The sequence below is a fragment of the Vitis riparia genome, chromosome 9 (genome assembly GCF_004353265.1).
Source record: "Vitis riparia cultivar Riparia Gloire de Montpellier isolate 1030 chromosome 9, EGFV_Vit.rip_1.0, whole genome shotgun sequence".
NCBI classification, from domain to species: domain Eukaryota; kingdom Viridiplantae; phylum Streptophyta; class Magnoliopsida; order Vitales; family Vitaceae; genus Vitis; species Vitis riparia.
In genome coordinates, this window is record NC_048439.1 from 13,830,625 (window position 1) to 13,851,738 (window position 21,114).

At 35.9% G+C, this 21,114-nt stretch overlaps 1 protein-coding gene across 1 annotated transcript in view; it reads right to left on the reverse strand.

Annotated features, from left to right (window-relative positions):
• The window catches only part of LOC117922616 (ubiquitin carboxyl-terminal hydrolase 4-like), a 52,518-nt gene extending 32,344 nt beyond the window's left edge, over positions 1–20,174 (reverse strand). The window contains exons 1-2 of the mRNA XM_034840782.1: positions 19,885–20,174; positions 7,250–7,366 (exon numbers count right to left, since the gene is read on the reverse strand). Coding sequence (XP_034696673.1) covers positions 7,250–7,366; positions 19,885–20,001 — 234 coding nt within the window. The 5' untranslated portion in view covers positions 20,002–20,174. The remainder of the gene's footprint in view (positions 1–7,249; positions 7,367–19,884) is intronic.
• Between the last annotated feature and the right edge of the window lie 940 nt (positions 20,175–21,114).

A 21,114-nucleotide genomic window follows, 5' to 3' on the forward strand; every position in this document is an offset into this window, starting at 1 on the left:
TAATATTATATGATACTAAAGCGCAATTGAGTGTCTATGGTGGGATATTGAGTCAACTTCAGAATTTGATTCTAAGAGAGCCAGTATTTTACTATCGGTCCTAATGGTCCTTGCTCAAACTCAAATTCCATGGTGGCAAAATTTTTTTATGGATTTTTTGGTTCTATATTTATATATATGCATAAAGGCACTTTGGCAAATACTCAAGATTGCACAAAAACTTATGAATAGTTTTTCTAAATTGGGCTAATTAATTAATCGAAACCCAATAGCTCTAATTAATTAATTAAGACCCAGGTGGGCTAGATTAGGTGACCCGCTTTATTTGGGCTTAGTCACTTAATCCCACAAGGAAACCTATGTAACCTTTGGGGTTAGGGCTTCAACACTCTTATCATTTAGGCATCCAGAGAGAGGAGCCATAGCCTCCACTGCTCTAAAGAAAAATTCCACCTCCTTGTGTGCTAGAATCACATCGATTCCTCATCAATAGGATTTAATCCAAGAACATTTAGATCACAGGTAAAGCACTCATTCTCTAGATTTAAAGTCTTGATGTTATTTTTCTGCTTGTTAGATCTAAAGCCCCTATGACATTTTGCATGCACTCTAACGAGTCCAGGGATGCAAATAGATAGAGATATTCGAGTTTTCACAATAACTGGTATCAAAGCCCTATGTTAGGATTAAGCATGTTATAACCATTCTAGACTGTGTTCACTTGTTTGGAACAGTTTTTCCTTTTCATCCCATGGTCTCAAGGATGAATGAATGTTTGCATGGATGTTAATATGATATGTCTGGATGTGATTATTTAAATTTCTTGGGATTTTTTCGATAAATGGGAAACAAAAAATGTTCCAGGGTGGAAATGAGGGAATGTCTACAATACAACTGATTAGTAATAAAATCAAAATTCAAGTTGACCGACAATATCTCGACCCTTAACTACCAGCGCATTGTAAATATTAGGCATCTTGCCCGGGGGAAAAGCTACATCTAGGACCGGACCAATGATTTTGAAAATTTTTTATTCTTAATCCATCTTTGTAAACCAAGAGAAGCAAGAAAGCAATCAAAGCATCTAGGGACATCGATGGTGGAGAAAGTCAACCATAAAGGTAAGTTTTGCAATGGCAAAGTAGCTGGAAAAAGGAGAAAAAGGCTTCTCGGTGCAGAGGATGAAGCAACATTGAGGGTTCAAGCATCATCATTGAGTGCTCAAGCAGTCTAAGAGTGTTCAAGTGCCCCTTCCAACATTGTAAGCTGTAAAGGATCAGATTTGGTAGTTTTAAAGATATTTTAAGGTTTTCCCTTTCACTAACCATATTTTGTGTTGCAAGGTCCTTTTGGTAAATTTGGAATTTTTGGAATTCCATAAATTGGGCTTACCAAATTTGCAACAGATCCCTAAGAATTTTTGGAATCCCTCGCAACAGATCTATGGGAAAGTTATTTTTCCATATCTTATATTATTTCCTTATTTATGCATGTATGTATAGTTTGGAAATTTATAACATAGTTAAAATATTTTAAAAGGATAATTTTTTATTTTCTCATGGAAAGTAAATTTTCATGAGAGCATATTACCAAATAAAATATTTAAAAGTCTAAGAGAATCCACTTTCCTTTTATGTCTATTGCCACTACTTATGAGATTCTCTTTAGTCTATAAGAGATGTTTGGTCACAAGGGCAAGTCAACTAGACAAGTTGTTATTAAAACTATTATGAACACAAAGATAATAGAAGGAACTCCCATTAGAGAGCATATGATTCATATGATTGAACTTTTTAATGAGATGAAAATCCATGAAGTTGAAATCACTGGTGAGACCAAGGTCAATATGATTTTAGAGATCTTGTTGAATTCCTTCAGGCAATTCAATCTCAACTATTATATGAATAAGATGTTAATGAACCTGCCCGAGTTAAGAGGGAAATCCATATGGTTGGGGTGATTCTCAAAGATCAAAGGGGTGTTCATATGGCAATCAAGAGGTCTTTAAGGTCTTCCAACAAGAAGAACAACCACAAAAATAGAAATACTGAATAGGGAAAGTCCAAAGCTGGGAAAGAAAAGAGAAAAAGAAAGAGCAAGTGTTTCCTTTGTGGCAAGAAGGGTCACTAGAAAAAGGAATGTCCTAACTACTTAAAGAAAAAGGAAGGTATGTTTCATTCACTTTTAGTTGAATATTGCTTTATATGGTGGATTCCACCAATTCTTGGTGGATAGATTTCAGGATCATTAGTCATATCTGTAATTCTTTACAAGGATTTTAATTAAGAAGAAGGTTGAATGAGAGGGATATGTACCTAACTCTAGCTTCTAACACGAGGATATTTGTGCAAGTCATGGGAAATGTTACCCTAGTATTAGATAATAAATGTCATCTACAACTCCAGGATTGTCTTTATGTACTTAAGTCTGGAAAGAACCTCATTTCAGTTTCTAGTTTAAATAAAAGCAATTATTTAATTTATTTCAATAAAGAGATACTTTCTTATTATAGAGATCTATCTTAGGATAGCCTATGGCTAGTTAAGAGGTACTTTCTTATTCATACTATCGGTCAGTGCGAGTTCGAGTGTGAGTGCGAACCAAAGGCCACTAAGGTCTTGAATCCGCTCTTATTGGTCTCATATCTGCTGCTCAAGTGAAAGTAGGAATGCTTGATAGCACACTTCTTAGATAGTAGGAATGTTTGTCTCTCTCTTTGGCCATGGAAGGATCTTGCCCTCGGGATGTCTGCCAATGCAAGCAATTCAGTCAAGTCCTTTCCTACAGTCTCCTAAGGGTCAATTTCATCGGTGATTTCTCTTAAATAAGATCTTTCTTTTTATGCCAATTTTACATTCTCAAAGAGCTTTTTTTTTTTTTTTTTTTTTTTTATCAAAGAGAAAAGAGGTTTTTATTAGAAAGATTAGTTCATTTATTTGCTTAAACCCATTTGTTGATGGTCTGTATCGTATCACTCCTATCTTACCATGTGTTGAGAATAATCGAAATTAAACAAAAAAATACCGAACAGTAATCAAACCTTCTAATGACATCTTCGCCTAGGTCATATTAATCTAAACAAGATCCAAAGACTAATTAAGTCTGAAACATTGGACTTTTTAATTCCAAAGGATCTTCCAATCTGCAAATCTTGTATATAAGGTAAAATGACCAAGAAGCCCTTTATAGTTAAAGGAATTAAAGTCAAAGAATATTTAAAGTTATTGCATATTGATGTGTGTGGGTCTTTTAATGTCTATGAATGTTAAGGATATGAGTCTAGAGAGTTTGTCTAGTCTAGAGAGTTTGTTCGTTTTTACTTTGTATTTTCTTGTTTTCGTATTCTTATTGTTTAGTTTTCTTTGGTGGAAGGATTTCTCATCCTTCTCTTGTACTTCTTTTTTCTTTTAATATATTCCTTTGTCGTTTCCTATCAAAAAAAAATGTTGAGGATATGAGTGTTTCATCATCTTTACTGATGGTTACTCTAGGTATGGCTATGTTTACCTAATGCATAGAAAATCCAATGTCTTGGATAAATTTAAGGAATTTAAGTTGGAATCAAAAAAATAATTAGGTAAACACCTCAAGGTACTTTGATCTTATGGAGGTGGTAAGTACATGTCAAGTGAGTTTCATTCTTTGCTAAAGAAGCATGGGATTATATCTTAGGTGAGCATCCTTAGAACTCTATAGCAAACTGGAGTGGCAGAAAGAAGAAATCAAACTCTAATAGACATAGTGAGATCAATAATGAGTTTGTTAACACTCTTTACATCCTTTTGATGATATGCCTTAGAAATTACAAGATACCTTCTTAACCTAGTTCCATTTAAATTGGTACATTTGACTCCTATAGAGATGTGGGTAGGTTGTAAACCTAATTGACACCATGTTTGCATATGGAGGAGTTCGACACATGTGTTGAAACCAAATGTAGATAAGTTGAGATTAAGGTCAAAAGTATGTTAATTTGTAGATTATCCAAAAGGAACAAGGGGTTATTACTTTTCTAATCAAGTCAACCATAAGTTATTTGTTAGTATAATTGTCTAATTTCTAAAAGAAGACTATATGATAAGTAATAAGTTTAGAAGTGTTGCCGATTGGAGAGCATTAAATAACAACCCCACAACAACACATAATATTATGGATCCAATGCCTACCAGCCCTGACAATTCTAGCAAACAAGTGCCATGTCATAGTATAAGGGTGGTTACACAACCAAACCGATTCATGTACTTGTGAGAGTCCTTTCGAACAATTTAGGGGAAAAACCTACTTATTATAAGGACTTTTGATAATTATCCAGAAAAAATATAAGAAGTGATTAACCAGAACTTTCTAGTTTCAGCTTATGCAAAGGGTTTTTCCTAGATTTTTCCTTAAGAAATCTTGACTCCAATGGTGTTTGGAATAACTTGGTTGTAGTCTTGGATAGTAGCCATAATAGCTTTTCAATTTTCATCACATGCTCTAAGTATTCTCTTACTATGCTCTTGCTCTGCATCACCATTGCCTTGTTGTATATATGTAATTTTGTCTTTTGGTATCCATTAGTCTATTAGTCAATTATTTTAGTTCCCTCCATTGTTTAGTAGAAACCTCTTTAAGGCTTAGAGGGATGCTACCCTACAATACCTTTCCAATAAGTAACCTAACCCCTATACTTAGATTCGATTTTCATAGACATGTTTTTACTTTCATAAAGAGTCACTTTTATGGTTTTTATTACTTATTTTGTTTTCCCTTAAAAAAAAAAAACACGAAAATAAATAGCGACTCCAACTTTTTCAAAAATTAATTTTCATAATAAAAAACGAATCTCGTCATCAAGTGGGGACGCACGTGAAAAATGTGGATCCACGGTTAGCAATTTTGTTCCATTCATCCTGGCTTCAGACTTTTCTAGATTTATGTGGCTTACTCTCCATTGAAAATTCAAGGTGGTTGTTTGATCAACTAAAATCATCCAGGCACATATCAAAAACTTCAAGCTAAGAAAATGGGTCCGTTTTGGGTGCTAAAGTGGTTAGGTGAGAATGTATATTTGTTAGAGCTTCCTTTAAAATTGCATTTTAGTTTAATATTTAATGTGGAAGATTTGTTTGTCTACCATGGTCATTAAAACAAGGTAAGTGAAGAATTGGATCTTCAATTACCATCTAATCTTAGCCCACATCTTGAGATTGAGTATGTTCTTGATGATCAACTTGTGTCTATTCGACAAGGTGGATACCAAAATTTTTTGGCGAAATGGCAAGGCAAACCACACTTTGAAAATACATAGATTACAACAATAGATTTTCATAAGCTTAACCCCAATCTCTATTTTTTTTTGATACGTAAACACAAATCTATTAGCAAAGGCAAACGCCGCAAGGTACACAGGGAGTATACGAGGCGACGACGGCCTCACAACAAAAGACCAAAAAACAAACAAACAAAAAACCCACCAGCCCTCAACTGGAGGCTAGCCACTCCAGGAAACCTATAAGGGAGCGGGACTCCGCACCATTATACAACTTAGCCCACCCCCACAAATTACAAACAAAAGAATATTTAATTTTCTGTATAGCAAGCTCCCCCCCCTAAATGCTAGTCTATTCCTTTCTTTCCATACCGTCCAAAAAATAAATAACGGTATGGATCTCCAAATTCTCTTCCTCTTTTTGCCCACAAAAGAGCCCTTCCAGAGCTTAACCCCAATCTCTATGAATTGTATCAAGCATCTAACTAGTCGGAGCTGAGTTCTTTCAAGCCAGAGGGAATTGATGGGGAAAAGTCTTTTAAAGTCTATTCAATGAGGAAATGAAAGACATAAATAAACTTTAAGTAAAATTAATATTAATTGGAGTTAAATTAAGATTAGTATTTGTTGAAATTAAAGTAGGATTAGCTAGTTCCGTTATAATATACTTAGAATTTGAGTCATAATAGGTTATTAAAATCCTAGTAAACTTTGGATTTCTTAGAGAAGTTTATAAATTAGGCTAATCGATGTAAATCAAAGTAATGGATTGGTTAATATTAATAATATTATGTTTTTTTATTGCAAGTATTGCAATCCTCAATGGAGGGACTCCATTGATTTTCTTCTAGATGAAACTCCTAATAAACCTTAGTGAGACTCTAAGGTTTCCATCTTTTCTTCGTCATATCTCCTTTCTCCCTATTTTTTTATTTTATTTTTCTTTACCATAAACTTTATTCCTTGTTCCTCTTCTTATACCTTAAAAATAAAAACCCTAGCCCACCTATTTGAGAGTAGCCAACCATCCTAGGGTTGTCCTACATCAGCACTATTGAGGATCAGGTTTATATATTTCTTACAAGTCTTTATCACAGTTTGGATCAAGTTAGTAGTAATGTTTTGGCCACCTCTCCTTTACCAAGTCTAGAGGAAGCTTATTCACTAGTTCATTGTGAAGTGTAGAGGTAGGTCACCATGGGAACAGAAGATCACTCTAAGGCTTCCACAATGGTTGTCCATAAGAATAGCACACAACCAACATCTTTTACTCCTACCAACTCTTGTTCTTGCTTCTACCCTCATTGCAATAGCACCAAACATATAATAGATGTTTGTTGGAAGAAACATAGTTATCTAGAGTGGTACAAGCTTAAGCAAGTTGAAAGGAAAAACAAGATATCAACTTAGGTCACCCTTACCAATGCCACTCCACCTTCTGCTTCTTAGGTTTCTCGATTATCTTCTCAATAATGTAATTCTGGTTTGGCCTTTATTTTTGCTGCCTCTAAAACTTGGCTTATTAATTCAGAGGCCAATGATCATATGACTAGTAATTCTTCCATACTTGACTTTAATGCCCTCACCTTCAGATTGCTAATGGGACTCCCATGCCGATTTCAAGAGTTAAGAATGTCTCACTTTCCCCCCACTCTCCATGTCCTCTGTCTTACTTGCGTCCAATCTCTCTAGTAGTCTTCTTTCCATTAGCAAGATTACCAAACATCTTAATTTTTCGATAACCTTCCATTCTCCTAGCTATGTGTTTCAGGACAATCAGTTTGTAGTGACAGTGACAAATAATACAAAAGTCAGATGGACACACACATCAGTTTGGTAGGAAGTAGGAATTAAATAACCACAAAAGATGGAGTTCCAGGGATCCGTATATAATAAAACTTCCGCAAACAAATTGCAAAACAAAGACCTATCTAATCATTAACACAAGAACACATAAACATATGAATTTGCACCGGCCCTTTTGGCTAAAGTCAGTACCTGTGTGAATAGATCAGCCAAACATGTAAGAAGATTCTCTTCTGGATCCCCCAGATTCTTGTTTTTAGCATAATATTCTAGCAACTGCTCACGAAACGGAACGCAGAAGTAAAGAGCCTGCATCAAGGAACCTTATCAGTAAACTGTTCAGAAACAAAAGGGGAGAAATGAAGCTTGAAACAAAAGAGAAATCATGCATTTTTTCGCTAGACATTTAGGAAAACTTTTTATCTTTAAGCGGATTTTTTATTTTCTTTAAGAAGACATCTTTTCCTAGAAATTTTTATTCTTTTCTTTTCAGTTCAAAGCAACTTCTGAAAGGCCAATGTTTAGAACCTAAACAAGTTAAGTGAACTGCCAAACAAAAGAACCATATGGCTAGGATTTCATGGGTAGAAGTCACTATGAACTGCACAATCAAGCAGACAATACTCCCAAAATGATCATGATGGATTGATATTTCTATCTAGATTTTTGCTTTACTCCTAATTCAGTAGCTCTAAATTTCACAAAAATAATCACTTCGTGATTTATGTCACCATAAAATACAATAAATATACAAATATAAACAAGCATATACAAAACCCAAACTAAAGAAAATGTCTACAAACTCCAAGTATTTAAAACTTTATTGTATCCAATAACCATATGATTATCACTAATTTAAGTTAACTAAACTAATTATATAGAGGAAGGTGAATTCATTTCAGGTGATCGAACAACCAAGGCTAGGTGTGGAAAGAATAACCATAATTTTTCCATGGGACTTTTTAACCAAGTGGTGATGCATCACCTAGGATAAGAAAAGAGTGAAGTATAATTCAGTAATGTTGGTATAAGAATCAAATTTTTTAAAAAGAATGCAGAAATGGCTGAAAGGAATTGCAAAGCAGATCAGCCAAGTGGTAATGCATCACCTAGGATAAACAAAGAGTGAAGTATAATTCAATAATGTTGGTATAAGAATCAAGTTTTTAAAAAGGAAAGCAGAAATAGCTGAAAGCAATTGCAAAGCAGATAGCAGCAATCAGCCTCCATTTGCATGTAAGTGGACCCAAAATTAATGAGCATTCACTATATATAAACAATACCAATTTCTTATACAGTGCCAATATTCCAACTTCCCTGAACTCTAGAGAACCCCATAATGGAAGAAGAATCACCTTCCATGAAAAGGTTCTAAAAGCATCCTCCTTAGCATGCCATAAGACCTAATAAGGGATACTAGTCATCATCTAATTGCATAAGTCCAACCATAAGACATAGAATAATTATATGTGATACTATGACTCATTACAATTTTATTTTATTTTTATCAAAAACAAAATATATATTAATAATAATAAAGGTACAAGAGAAGGATGAGAGGTCCTTCAAAATACAAATCCTGATCAAAGCAAGACTAGACACCCCACTATACAAAAAACATACACAAAAGCATCCCTAAATATCTCAAATTTTGGAATCACAAACCAAAAGCCAGCTGAGTTAAATAACATTAAGTGGAACTCCTCTAAAAATGACAATACAAGAGGCACAAAGGGGGGAATAGAAGTGAAGTAAATCCCACAACATCCCTTCCAATCTCCATTTTTCCTCAAAAATCCTAGCATTTCTCTCTTGCCTCATAATCCACAATAAAGTGAGGCAAGCAATTTGCCAAAGAGTCTGGCCTCTAATTGAATTCCCCAATCTTCTAAAAGAAATGATCATCATATCTCCAATACTCCAAGGCGGAACCTAATCCATCCTTGCAAGATTGAAGAGCTTGTGCCATAACCCCAAAGTTAATGGGCAATGTAAAAAAAGATGGTTAATCGATTCTCCATATCCTTTGCATAAAATACACCAATGAGGACTAAGAGATTTGTAGGGTCTTCTCAACTGTAGCATGTCATTAGTATTTACCTTCCTATGTGATACTAACCAAGCAAAGACCTTGATTTTTGGAGGGGCTTTTGATTTCCACAGAAAATTGGCCGAAAGGAATAAGATAGGATTTAAGACATTGGACAAGGCCAAGATAAAATATTTTTACTATGAATAAGCCTAAGGAGGACAAAGACTAGGCTTTGTGAATCCAGAACAAAAAGAAACAAGTAAATTGAATTAAGGAAAGACATCAGTCTTTCAAGAAGTTAAATTTTTATGTCAGTGAGATTAGACGAAAGATAAAATTCTAAGAGAGCGATATGACTTACCAAGGACAATTGAGACAATGAGATTTTTCACTACGATAACTCTATAGAGAGCTGGGAATTGTGAACACGAAGGCTGGTCACTCCACTATAGATCTTCCCAGAATCGACTTATCTCCACATTTCCTACCACAAGACAAATCCATATGGGGAGAAGTCCTCAAAAACTTGTGCAATAGCCTTCCAAGGACATCTATGTGACCATCAAACCACCATATTGGCATCTCATCCATTAGAATGTGTCCCATAAATGCTTGTAATAACCTGATGCCATAAACCACAACTTTCCCTAGGAAACCTCCAAAGCCACTTCCCTAAAATAGTATGATTTCTCAATGAAGTCTTCCTAATCCCTAGACCTTCAAACTCCTTTAGCCTACACACTACATCCCAATTGATAAGATGATCTTTCTTATCTTCGCTAACCCTTGACTAAAGGAAGTCCCTTTGCAATTTCTCAATCTTTGAGGCTATTGATGCTAGGATCCTGAAAAGAGAAAGGAAATAGCTAAAGATATGAGATAGACATGACTAAATTAAATTTATCCTCCACCTAAAGACAAAAAGGCCTTTTTCCACCCATCCAACCTCCTCAAAATTCTATCAACCACTGAATCCTAAAATCCTATTATCTTTGGGTTCCCTCCTAAGGGAAGACCCAAATAAGACAAAGGTCACTTTGACACTCTACAATCAAGGATCGAAGCCAACCTAGATAACAACTCTTAACTTATATTAATACCGGAAAGGGTGCTCCTCTCTAAATTGATTTTAAACCCTAACAATCGCCCAAAAACCAATAGGATTAGCTTAAGGTTTTGCAGATATTCCAAAGAGGCTTTAAAGAAGAAAAAGGCGTCATCTGCAAATTGTAACAGAGACACTTTAATCCTATCCCTAACCATAATGAAGCCCTTTGTTAAATCACTTTCCTCCACTCCGATCATCATCCTACTTAGGACATCCACTAATTTGGTAAAAAGGAAAGGAGAAAGAGGGTCTCCCTTGTCTTAAACCTCTAGTGGCCTTAACTTAACCTTTAGCATTTCCAATGACTATGATTGCAAAACTTGTTGAAGACAAGCATCCCCTCATCCAAGATCTCCATTTTTAGCTGAAACCCATCTTTTTTAGCACATGGTCTAAGAAACCCCAATCCACATGATCATAGGCCTTTTCAAAATCAATTTTGAAGACCACCTCTTCCTCCCCCGACCTCCTTTTCTCATCTACAACTTCAATGGCTATCAATACAATATCCAAAATTTGTCTCCCTTCAACAAAGGCTTCAAAAGATACAAAGATTGTTTCATAGAGAACTCTGTGTAAACACCCTAATAAGACCTTAGCTATTATCTTATATAAACTTGTAACCAAGCTAACAGGTCTTAAATTTGAGATTTTAATGGTTTGACTCTTTTTGGGCACAAGAGCAATGAAAGTAGCATTAGTACTTTGATTTATTACCCCATTATTGTGGAACTCTAGAAACACCCTCACAAGGTCCTCTTTAATCACATCTCAGCACTCTTTATACATTGCAATAGTTATCCCATCAAGGTCAAGGGTCTTTTCCTTATTCAATTGGAAAATTGCAAGGAGTACCTTCTCTTTAGAAAAGGGCAATCTAGCCAAGCAACACTCTCTCTAAAGATGGGAGACCAATCTAAACCTTCAACCCTCCAAGCAACACCTATGGGTTTGGAGTCGAGCTTCCCAAAAAAATTTACCCTCTCCTCACAGATAATTTCAATGTTGCTTAGAATAACCCCCTCAGATTCCCCTAAGGAGCATCCATCAAAGTTAAACTTTATCAAACCCTAAGGTGGTGGCTTCCAAGTTTTCACAATAATCATAAAGGGGTAGAATGGCACACTGGTTTCTGATCCCAACTAAGGAATGAGAATACCTTGTAATTCCTTGGTTAAATATTTCTAACAAAAAGAAGCATCACCAACTTCATGTAAAAAAATTCTCCCATAATTAAAGCATTCAAAATCAAACATAAGTGTATTCCTCACTTCCAAACCTAAAAGGAAGAAACCACACACACACCAACTTCATGTTGAAAAATTTTCCCATCATTAAAACATTCAAAATCAAAGACGCAAGTGTATACCTCACTTCCAAACTTAAAAGGAAGAAAGCACACACACACACACAAATGAAAACCTTCTACAAAAGAGGAAATGAGGAGAATTCCAAGTAAAACTTTCAAAAGTATAGAAACTTCTACCAACTACTATAATGAAAGGGCAATATGAAGAACAAGAGATCCATTATTTCCTTGTCATTGTTACGACAGACAAGATTTCAAGGAAAACACCTTTATAAGGCTTAACGCTTCGAAAGTATTCACCTAGTTATCAACAAAGTTGTGCCAAAAGCTTTAACCAAGGAAGAAACTTTAGAGAATAGCATCAACCTAAAGAAGAATAGTGTTCAAATATCAACACCGGAGATGAAGGATCATAACCATCATAAACTATTTTAGCCTTTTTATCCTTCTGCACAAGTTATTTACTCGGATTCACAAGTGGATTAAAGAATCATCGCTTGAGATGACTCACATTTGAACACCAAGGCTTATTAGATTAGACCCAAATTATGGGCTATCTAGTGCTGAATTGCATAGCATATGTAACACATGTCTAGATATTATAACTTACAAGAAAAGCCTAAGTTGAGTAATAATTGTGAACAATCTAAAAAAGGAAAAAAAAAAAAAAAAAAAAAAACATCATAAGGTGTAATAATATGTTTTACATAGATCAATCAGCTGCCATAAACCACCTACTTCATCAAATCTTGGGCCGGTCGTGCATGCAAAAGACATTAAACACAAGCCAAGTAGAGTTAATGTCTCAAAAAATATCATACCGTTTCGAAAGCATGAAAAATTAAATGATACATAATTATTTTAGATAACCCAATCTTTTAGTTGGAGCCCAGAGGCCTCATATGCAAAAATAATTGCAGCATATTATTAATAACATGACTTTTTCCTTCCTAGATGTACTTCAATTTTTAGTGGAAAAAAATATTTTCCTAGTAATATCATATCAAGACTATGACAAGAAACGAGTAAGCAAGAAAGGATTAGATGGCAACCCACTATATCTCCTTCCCTTTGATAACTCCAAAAATTCCTACAGTCAGAAATAATCTCTATAAAAAGCTAACTCACAACTCTTCCCCCACTTTTTTATTTATTTATTTATTTATTTTGATAGGTAAACAAAGCAAATATATTAAAAGCACTTGGAAAAGGGGCACAACGTACACACAAAGTATACAAGTAGCAACTAAATACAAGCAAAAGGAAAGAGAAACAACAAACCAACCCTCAAAACTAAAGGCTTCACCCTAAGACCTACCAAAACAAAAACAAAAAACCCAGACTTAGCAAACCCTTGGGTGAAACTACCACATCCCCTCTTCCTTGCCCTTCCTAAAACCACCACCTTCTGCCCCCTTAAGAAATTTTAATCCCAAAACACGACATACAGGGTCACTTACAAACCATCTCCTACCCACTACTCCGATTCTTCTCCCTTTTATTTGAATTATAGTAATGGATTGAGCATTCCAAATTTCAAAGCTCCCTAGTAAAGCGGGGTGTCGAGGATGGCCTCCTCTACGCTATCTAAACTTTGCGACCCTTTTTGTTTTCCATCTTTCTTAAGAGTGAAGCAATTTCCTTCTCATGCTCATCCACTAGCAATCCCACGAACTTGCTAAAGAGATAAATTTCTTAAACGAAGGATCGAAAAGGCTCTCTACTGTCGATGAGCCCCTACTAGGACTGTCAAAACCCGAATCCCCCTCCTCATTATACGCTTCTTAGTTCGGCATCTTGGTATCCTTGGGCTGATTCTTTAGGGATTCCACAACCAAACCCTCGCTAGAAATCATACTTAGAGGCTTGTAAACATCACCCTTGCTCCCTACAAGGAACCAAGCTTTTGGTTCTCCCATTAGAAATTGTCTTTGGACATGGAAGAAGTTGAAGAAGATCCTTCTCCCAACAAACATACTGGAGAAGAAAACTTACTAAAGGATTCCACTTCAAATAAAAGAGCGGCACCAACAACAGGCGCTCTCTCCTTTGAGCGCACAAAAGAGCATACTAGGAGAGATCAAGATATGTGGTCACAACCCAACCTTGGGCCATCGAAAAAAACTGGAACTTATTGAGCTTCCTTTTTGAGCGCTTTTGTCAAAAGGACCTCATCAATGAACGCAAAACAAGAGGTCGTCAAAAAGGGCCCTAATTGCATCGCTTGACTCTCTATTGTTCCGCCAAAAGCTTCGTCACCACACTACTTTCTACCCAACCATCCACAGTGGGAGAATGAATCTCTTTGAGAAGCCCCCAAGGAACCCTTCAACGCCCCCAACCCCCCTCCCCAAAAGAGAAGCCCAACTTGGGAATCTATGAACTTCTTCCAACAATGCATCTTCAAAGAGCAACATGCCTCTAGTAAGTGGTGGAGCCAAAAAGTTTGGTTGGGGAGGTGCAGCAAATCTATCTATCTACATTACAATAAATCAATCATAAATTTTAAAAATATGATATATTTCTTATCATTTAAGGAACTAAATAGTTTAGGCATTGATATTACAAATATGCAAAAATATCAAATTAAATCAACAACTTTCCAAAAATATTGGTTAAAAAAAATAGATTTTACAAATATATATATATATATATATATCAAGAGAGTTGTAAAATGATTAGAAATCTAATTAGAAAATATTAAATTTTTTTCACAAAAAATCTTTTAAAAACTTTTTCAATAAATTTTATAATTTTTAAATAAAATTTGAGATTTTTTTTTTTTCCAAATAAGTATAAAATTAATTGAAAGTGATGAAATGTTTTACTTAAAAATTATCTATTATATAATAATATCTCTAACATATTAAGTGTCTTAACATTTAAACTTTTAATGAATATGATATCAACTTAAATAAAGTACTAGTTACTAAGAATTTGATATTTATTGTTGTCTAAGTTCAAAGCTCTTTATTAGTTACATTATCTTTAATGGCTAAGACTAAATATAAATCCAATTAATGTGAATAAATTTAAAATTTTCAAATGATGGAAGAGAATATACCATGAAAAATTATTTAATAAAATATAAAATACAAAATGATAAAATAAAATATTAATTTTATTCAAAAAAAATATAAGATGGAAAAAAATTTAGATAATGTTAGCATATGAGGAAAAAATGATAAAAATCAAATCAAAGGAAATAATAAATAAAGGTATTAAGTATATTTTATAAAATATTATATTTTCTTTTTAATTTTATTTAAATTATAAAGTAAAGGTTAATTTCACTCATTTGAATTAAATACATAAAGTTCTTTGAGGTTTGGATTAAATATCCTTAGTTATTATTAACTAGAAATTTCAATAAATAACTCCTTTATTTTAAGCGGAAAGGAAAACAAATGAAATTAACAAATAAATAGGATAAGGGAGGATATTTGATGAACTTTCAAAGTAATGATGGTTAGGTATATTCAATCCAAACCTTTAAAAAAGGTGAATGGAATTAACTCTACAAAGTATATTTTTTTATTTTATATTTTTAAATTTATAAATTTATTTTTCTTTAACTTTTTTATGCTATTTGAAATGTAATTATTTTTTATATTTGAAAAAATAAAAATTATATTTATAAACTATATATAAGAATTTTCCTTTCTTTTTTTTGTGGGGGGGGGGGGGGAATTTATGGGGAATAATACATAAGATTTTTATTTTTAGGAAATTTGAGGGGGGGCATATGCCCCTACTAGGCACTTAGTAGATCCACCCCTACGTCCAGTCGTGTGGTCATCAAGCCACAGCAGCCCCCCATCCCATAACAAGGCGGGAACTTGAAAGATTGCTACTTCCCAGTAGCTTCTCTCATCGTCGCACAACACACATCCCCCTCCAGTACAGCAACTCCAAGGCTCTAATGACCCCTTATATCTTTCCACAAGGGTACCTGAATCTGATTGAGCTCTCAACCCAAAACATGGGCTTTTAAATTGGTCCATGCTCTTAGTGGGTTGGGCTGGAGAAAAAGGCTCAGGGACCTCTTTAGAGCCACTAAAGGCCTAACCTGTAACGACCCGCTCCCAACCGTCTAGATATTGTCCGCTTTGGACCCAAAAGAGCCCTCACGGCTTTAAAACGCGTCTACTTGGTTAAGAGGAGCCTCTACATATAGCATCAGGAACATTCTCCCCTATCCGATGTGGGACATCACAAACACCCCCTCATGCAGACACAACGTCCTCGTTGTGTCTCATGGGACTGTGGGGCCAAACAAACAAACACTCCTTACGGGGCCAAACAAACCCCCACACTGAGGTCGAGGATCGGCTCTGATACCATTTATAACGACCCGTTCCCAACCGTGTAGATATTATCCGCTTTGGACCCAAAGGGGCCCTCACGGCTTTAAAACGCATCTACTTGGTTAAGAGGAGCCTCTACATATATAGCGCTAGGAACATTCTCTGTCCCACATCGGATAGGGGAGAATGTTCCTAGCGCTATATATGTAGAGGTTCCTCTTAACCAAGTAGACGCGTTTTAAAGCCGTGAGGGCCCCTTTGGGTCCAAAGCGGAGAGAATGTTCCTAGCGCTATATATGTAGAGGCTCCTCTTAATCAAGTAGACGTGTTTTAAAGCCGTGAGGGCCCCTTTGGGTCCAAAGCGGACAATATCTACACGGTTGGGAGCGGGTCATTACAAATGGTATTAGAGCCAATCCCCGACCCCGGTGTGGGGGTTTGTTTGGCCCTGTAAGGGGTGTTTGTCTGTTTGACCCCGCAATCCCATGAGACACAACAAGGACGTTGTGTTTGCATGATCCTCGTTGTGTCTGCATGAGGGGGTGTTTGTGATGTCCCACATCAGATAGGGGAGAAAGTTCATAGCGATATATATGTAGAGGTTCCTCTTAACCAAGTAGACGCGTTTTAAAGTCGTGAGGGCCTCTTTGGGTCCAAAGCGGACAATATCTACACGGTTGGGAGCGGGTCGTTACACAACCCCCATTCAAAAACTTATCCTCCCCACTTTGTGCAACACCACCAACCACTCGGTCCACTCTTTTGGTAGTGGCACTACTAGACATCCCATTAGCCTCAAATCATTTGTTCACTTTTGATTTCCCACATAGCAGGCCATTGGAGTCCACTGCCCCCTTTCTCACATCACCCTTCTCCTTCCACTCATAAGAAGCCACCTCACCCTCTTCAGTTTGACTCTTCCCAAAATTTTCTCCCATTCCCTTCATGGCATGCGCACTGCCTTCACCCTCAGCCCCAACCTCCTGCATGTTTCCTTTGGGTTACTACCTGTGACATCCATGGTGGAATTTCCCAAAACAGCTACACAACAAAGCAAACAGAACCCACCACCACCTGCAACGAGCTCAGTACTTTCCTTCCATAAAATCTTACCAGAATACTGGCCCATTGGCTATGGTGATTTTTAGCAATAACTTCATCACCTACCAATTTGAAAAGTTCCTTACTCCACAGATGCAAAGGGAGACCTAGCAATCTAACCCACATTTCTTTTGCATGAAACCCACTTGGAAAACACCCCACTTCAGGGACCCACCTGTTTAAAAGCAACAGTTTATTTTCAAACCATCTCAGCCCCCTGTTTAGCACTAATTCAGCATCTGAGGAAACTTCAAAATCAAATAAAATAAAAGAACCCCCTACCAAGGATGTCGTCACTCTTCCCCACAACTGCCAGTTTTGAACAACCCAAGTGTTTAAAACATTCAAGTCAAGAACTAGGTCACCAAAATCCCCCCCTCTGCCCACCAAACAAGACTGTAAAAAGACTACATCCATAAGAGAACTTCCCTTTCTTCTAACTAGATCCAAATAGCCTCCCCCAGCTCACCTAAAACTTTTTGGGTTTTGTCTACAAAGGACTAACTCAGTAAAACCTTTACCTTTCTCTTTTCTAGCAACTGTAACTTCCCATTGCAACCTCCCCTAGCCCCTTAGGAGGGAATAAATAAGACTACAAAGCTTAACCGCTAGTGTGCTCCAACCCCCTAAGGCTCCCCTTCCTTCTGGGAAAACTAGAACAAACTTCTTTGCCTCTGCTGAGAACATTGTACACTGAATAAACCTACCAGCTCCATTACTACGAAACTACAGCTTGAACCTTCTCCCCCTTTCCTCCACTCCGAAGGGCCTAAGGAGCCTTTTTCCTCCCTGCAGCAGCTCCACTCTTTAAAGCAAACTTGACAAGCTTAGCCCCCCGAATCTGATCCAGTGAGAGAAACCTTCTCCTCCTCTCTCCACTATTTTCCCTTTCAAACAGCCTAGCCTCCTCAATACAAATCTCAAAAGACTTTAACATATGGAATAATCTGTGGATAGTCCAATCCTCTTAGCAAATAAAACAATTTTATGTCCATCTTAAACTTACACCACAATCCAAATTAGTGTCTCTATCAGCATTTCTCTATTGTAAGAACAAGACATCCTCAATTTTTCTTTCTTTTGAAACCTTTTTTGGCAGTTTGGGTTGATTAAAGATACACTTCTGTATAGAAATTCTCAAATGGGACAGATCCCATTAGCCATAAGTAGTTCAAACTAGGTCAAGATTAACCTAAAAGATATATACTCTTTGTATAAAGGATTATCTACTTTTGTGCTCACTATTTCAATGTAATTAAATGGTTATTTCTGATCAAACAGCAATTACCCCTAAAGATACCTTCACCATCTTGTGTGTCAGATTAGTAGATTAACTTCATAAAAGTCAACTTCACAGGATGAGTCCTAGTGACTTGATAACATGCTATTTTTTAAATCTTTTCTACAAGGGATTTCAACCATTCAAAATATTTTATTACAATCAAATGATTAAAATCAATCATTTTTTTGGTTATTTTTCTTGCCACTAATGAAAACAGTTATTTTTCTTGCCACCAATGAAAAAAAGTTATTTTCTTAGTTATTTTTATAATACATTATAATTCATTACACATGAAGTATATCCTTTTCATCACATTGAAGCGAAGGACCCTTGATAGCTGAAAGTGAAACCCCTGCCTTTTCCCATGAGGAGCACAACAATCATAATGCTGCTCCCATTTAAACGCTAAAAGTAAAGACAACTTTGCATAAACTTTGTATGTAAACAATCAAAACCCTTAAGTCACTATATGAGAAACCACAAAGAGAGAGAGAGAGAGAGAGAGAGAGCCCCTGCCTTTTCCCATGAGGAGCACAACAATCATAATGCTGCTCCCATTTAAATGCTAAAAGTAAAGACAACTTTGCATAAACTTTGTATGTAAACAATCAAAACCCTTAAGTCACTATATGAGAAACCACAAAGAGAGAGAGAGAGAGAGGACTGCCTGGTCTCCACATCAATCTCCCCCCTTTCCCTTTCACTAGATGTCCTTTTGCATTAAAGAGTGTCTATGAAAAAAATTTAAGAACTGCATTGCAAGTAACTGCTCTCCAAAGTTGGCAAGATGATAGAAATGCGTCCCATACATATGAGTCTATGACATGTACAGCCTTGACTATAAAAGTGGAGGAGAGAAATAACCAAACAGCCAATCCCATAACACCAAAAAACAAGGAAAGAAAAGGAAAATTGCTCATTGCTACTAAAAACTTCAATTATTTTCTGTTTATTTCCATCATTTTGAGTAGGAAAATAATCAAATTGATTGAGTTAATCAAACTTGAAAGCTGGACTCAAATGCAATTTAAAGCGTTGGAGACTACTATAAGACTAAAAATTGTCAAATTTAAATTATTGCCCCAGTCTACAACGAGGGTGCACTCAAACCCGGGGCAATAAACTTGTGCTTTTCCCAACCATTTAAGGAAGACATTTTAAGACAACACACAATCATAATGCTCATATTTTCATTTCTAATTATGTAAATCCCGTCAAAAACACAATGAGAATAAATACCCACAACTGTCGAATTTAATGAAGAACTCCAATGAAAACAATATTGAAAGAGCCAGTTGATAACATTAAACTTTAATCAAATATGAAATATTTTATGTTGCATCCATATAGGGCCCAATATTGGAGGGTAGAATTTTTCTACATCGCCGAAATAGGGGAAGCAAGTCTCCTTATGAATGTTCCATTTGGTTGCCAAGAAAACACAAGAAAATAAAAGAGACTAAGACTTTGAATCTTAGACAAAGCATCGTCATCAATCAAATCGGACTGATTAATCTCCACTCTTTCCGACCCCAATTTTTCCACCACCCAAACAGAGAGAGCGAACATCACACCATCAAACAACAAAGAAACAAGAAACCCCAACCCCACAGAATCTATAGCATTTGAATCAACAAGGATATCCCTTAGACGGATCGAGATGGAGAAAAGAAAAATTAAGAAAGAACCTGCAAAACGCTGTTGCAATAGCAAGTGTTGCCGAAGTTCTCGAGACCAAAGTAGCGTTCCCCTTCAGGGAATTGCTCCCCCAGAGCCTTCTCCAGTTTCGACCCAGTCGCACCCATCACCGTACGTCTCTCTCCCTCTTTTTCTAAATGCCGGGAGTTGTGAACAACCGGCCGGTTAACTCTCTCTCCATTCGCTTCTACAAACTGAGAGGATCTGGGTTTCGCTAACCTTTTTGATTATATGTATGCTTTATTGTCTCCTCTCACAAATACTGTGTTCTAGTTGACTTCACAAGTGATACCACGCTGCTGTCCTTTTCTCCTCTTGTTAAACATGCGTGATTTCTAATTGTATTTAAATTTCCACAGTTATCCCGTATCCTTTGTTTTTAAGAAAAATAATTTGAGGTTTCGTTGAAACTCTTTTCCAATGTTGTAAAGCTAATTTTAGTTAATTAGAATTTTTTTTTAAAATAATAACTAAGAATCTATTTGATAATGATTCTAAAAAGCATTTTTAATATTATTAATACTTAAAAATTTTCATTATTTAAGTATTATAAATTATAAAAATGTTTTCTAGAATCACTCTCAAACACACTCTAAAGTACATAACATAAAAAAGTGAGAAAGTGTTTAAATCTGCATCCAATACTGTCTGGAGACCACCATTTTCACCAAGCTTATCTTCGACCCAACATTTGAAATTGTAATTCAAAAAATAATCATATCACATCCCCTTTGGCTGAGCATGATAAGATTTTCAATAAATGCTCAATATTAAAAATGAATCATCATGTAATGAACCATTAAAATTGTGGTTAGCATTTCTAGATTTGGAAGTATTAGTATAAGAGTGTTGCACAAGCCTTCATTTTTTTTTATAGGACTCATTTTGTTTGAAATGAAGAAAAACAAAAGTCTTTGGACATTTGTTCCAATTTAGGAGGACTACTTTTTTGATTGCCTCATTCCTCAATCATGATCATGGGTTAAGATGTTTGAGGTATCCTAGATGATATGTGTAACGAGTCTAAGATATTTGCAAAACAAAAACTCTAACCGAACATGAGTTCTTCACTCTAGACGTCCTTTTAGGCTCTACAAGCACTACGAGAGTAGGTGGGGTTTCCTTAGCCTTCATAATGTCACTTGGAAGCGCAACAACCCATTTTCATTCCTTCTTCACCCTTAGATTTCTAGGCCTTGTCATCCTTCAGAAGTATTGCA